Source organism: Penaeus monodon, chromosome 16 (genome assembly GCF_015228065.2).
Source record: "Penaeus monodon isolate SGIC_2016 chromosome 16, NSTDA_Pmon_1, whole genome shotgun sequence".
NCBI classification, from domain to species: Eukaryota; Metazoa; Arthropoda; class Malacostraca; order Decapoda; family Penaeidae; genus Penaeus; species Penaeus monodon.
In genome coordinates, this window is record NC_051401.1 from 14,328,662 (window position 1) to 14,331,161 (window position 2,500).

The window sequence follows — 2,500 nt, forward strand, 5'->3', positions numbered from 1 at the left end:
AGTATCAACCATGTTATTCCACTTTCTTCAGGATCCCAAAAGAAAATACCACAAATATGGTCAGCAATTCAACATCAACATCGAGTGGTTGAAATACCAGCAAGTAGTGGTAAACAATTCTGTATGAATTGCATTTCAAAAATAATTCATATTAAAATGTAGCATATTCATTATACCAAAAGAGCATATCAGCATTTTTTCACCAAATGACTATATATTTATGTACTGTCCACTATAGTTTTTTGTTAATTTTGTTATATACAAATGGCTCCATATGTGTTCAGCCACCAAGGTGTCTAGCAGTTGGCCCTTGTGACAGCGCCAGATTTAGCCATTCCTTGAATTTGCGGGAAAATGTGTTTTTCTTTGTAATACTATTAATATTGATACTGTTATTATTCTTACTGATATTATGCTTATCAAATTTTTTTTTTAAAATTAATAACATTAAACACAATAAAATAATACAAATGAACCTTTTCAAAAATCAAGGAAAAGGGTAAACATGTGAGATAGGTGATAACTGACACTTTGATGACTAAGCACTTGTTGAGCCATCTATATGTAAAGACAATAGATGTACTTAAATTACAGTGGGCATAACGTGTATCCTTACCATCCATACCACTTGGGTTAACACACAAACACTCCATCTCATTTAATCGTTCAAAAACAATGTCTCTCGTGTATATACAAATTACATACTAGACATTCTTTCTCTTTGTCTCTCATGTATATACATATTTCATACTTTATATTCATTAACAATCAACAAGAAAACAGTTAATGAAAGGTGTTGCAAAAATTATGGCTTGCTAAGTATTGAAATATTAATATCTGTACATTCTATACAAAAAAAAATTACAATACTTACTTACTGATTACCACTAACACTATTCATAAATTCTATATACTTATAAAGCCATTTCAGAAAAAAACATGCATATATTAGTGAATGAAAAAAATAACTGATTTCATAACAAAATCACCAATACTACATATATATACAAAAAAAAAGGAAAAAAAAAAAAATATATAATTCAACATAATGATACAGTATGGAAATAACAACCACCAACAGAGGCAAAATGAAAATCATGCATCCCAATCAAAATACTCTAGACCCTGGGTTATAAATTCCACAAATACCTGTGAAACAGGGTAGGGGTTTTGGACTAAATTTAGTTACAATTACACTAAACACTAATAATTCTGATGAAAACGTGTTACAGCGTAATCAGATTAGTTACAGTGTTACTCACAAAATTATGAAGCTATATATCTACTATGACTAACAGAAAAGAAAATTAATATCATTTGACCACACCTTACAAATCAATTAACAATATCACACACCTGTGGTTTTGCTATGGAGACCGCCTGAGAGTTTGCTGGCACAGTGCCCTTCAGAAGTGCCGTCAGGGAAGGCGATGAGATCTAAGGCCAATTGGGATTTTTTTTTGACAAGTCTGATATTATTTTGGTTACAACTTCATCATCAAGGCTTATAAGCATGTTGTCCAATGTCCATTGCCAACATAAAAGAATACCTCAGACAGTTATATAATAAAATGGTGGTTTTTAATTAGGATGAATGTCTGAATCTTTTGCAGAAATTAAAAAGAGACAAAAAATAAGACAACTGCATTTTGGAACATCCACATTATGCCCATCTACAATGACAAAATATTGGACTTTTCTCTGGATCTTTTTTTTTTCAATTCCACTTACCTCATTTCACAAATTAATGCCAGGAGAGGCAGGGAAGGAAGGAAAAAGTGAGGGAGGGAGGGAAGAGAGACAGAAGGAAAAACAAGAGAGGGTGACGGAGAGGAAGAAAGTGAAGGAAAGAGGAAAAGAGGAAATGAGAGAGTAAGAGAGGGACAAAGGAGGGAAGGGAGAGGGAAGGGGGGAGGGAGGGAGGGAGAGGGAAGGGGGGAGGGAGGGAGGGAGGGAGAGAGAGGGAGAGAGACAAAGAAAGAGAGATAGAGAGAGAGAAGGATGGAGAGAGAGAGAGAGAGAGAGAGAGAGAGAGAGAGAGAGAGAGAGAGAGAGAGAGAGAGAGAGAGAGAGAGCGAGCAAAGAGAGAAGAGAGGAGAGAGAGAGAGACAAGAGAGAGGAGAAAAGAGAGACAAGAGAGAGGAGAAGAGAGAGAGAGAGAGAGAGAGAAGAGAAAAGAGAGAAGAGAGAGAGAGAAGAGAGAGAGGAGAGAGAGAGAGAGAGAGAGAGAGAGAGAGAGAGAGAGAGAGAGGAGAGAGCGGGGGGAGAGAGAGAGAGAGGAGAGGGAGAGAGGAGAGGAGACAAAGAGAGAGGGAGAGACAGAGAGAGAGAGACAAAGAGAGAGAGAGAGAAGAGAGAGAGAGAGATAGAGATATGAGAGAGAGATAGGGAGAGAGAGAGGGAGAGAGAGAGAGAGAGAGAGAGAGAGAGAGAGAGAGAGAGACTTGGGATGTTGTTTAAACCAAAATATGAAGGTGATTGAATGACTCTTACTCAAATA

The 2,500-nt window shown here is 36.6% G+C and overlaps 1 protein-coding gene across 3 annotated transcripts in view; it reads right to left on the minus strand.

The window, feature by feature from the left end:
• LOC119582538 (transcription factor SPT20 homolog) overlaps positions 1 to 2,500 on the minus strand; it is a 20,074-nt gene that overhangs the window by 7,781 nt on the left and 9,793 nt on the right. For 2 of the 3 annotated variants that reach the window (XM_037930861.1, XM_037930860.1), the window contains exon 15: positions 1,357 to 1,437. The exons of the other annotated variant lie outside the window; for it this stretch is intronic. In XM_037930861.1, coding sequence (XP_037786789.1) covers positions 1,357 to 1,437 — 81 coding nt within the window. The remainder of the gene's footprint in view (positions 1 to 1,356; positions 1,438 to 2,500) is intronic. 3 annotated transcript variants of the gene reach the window in all.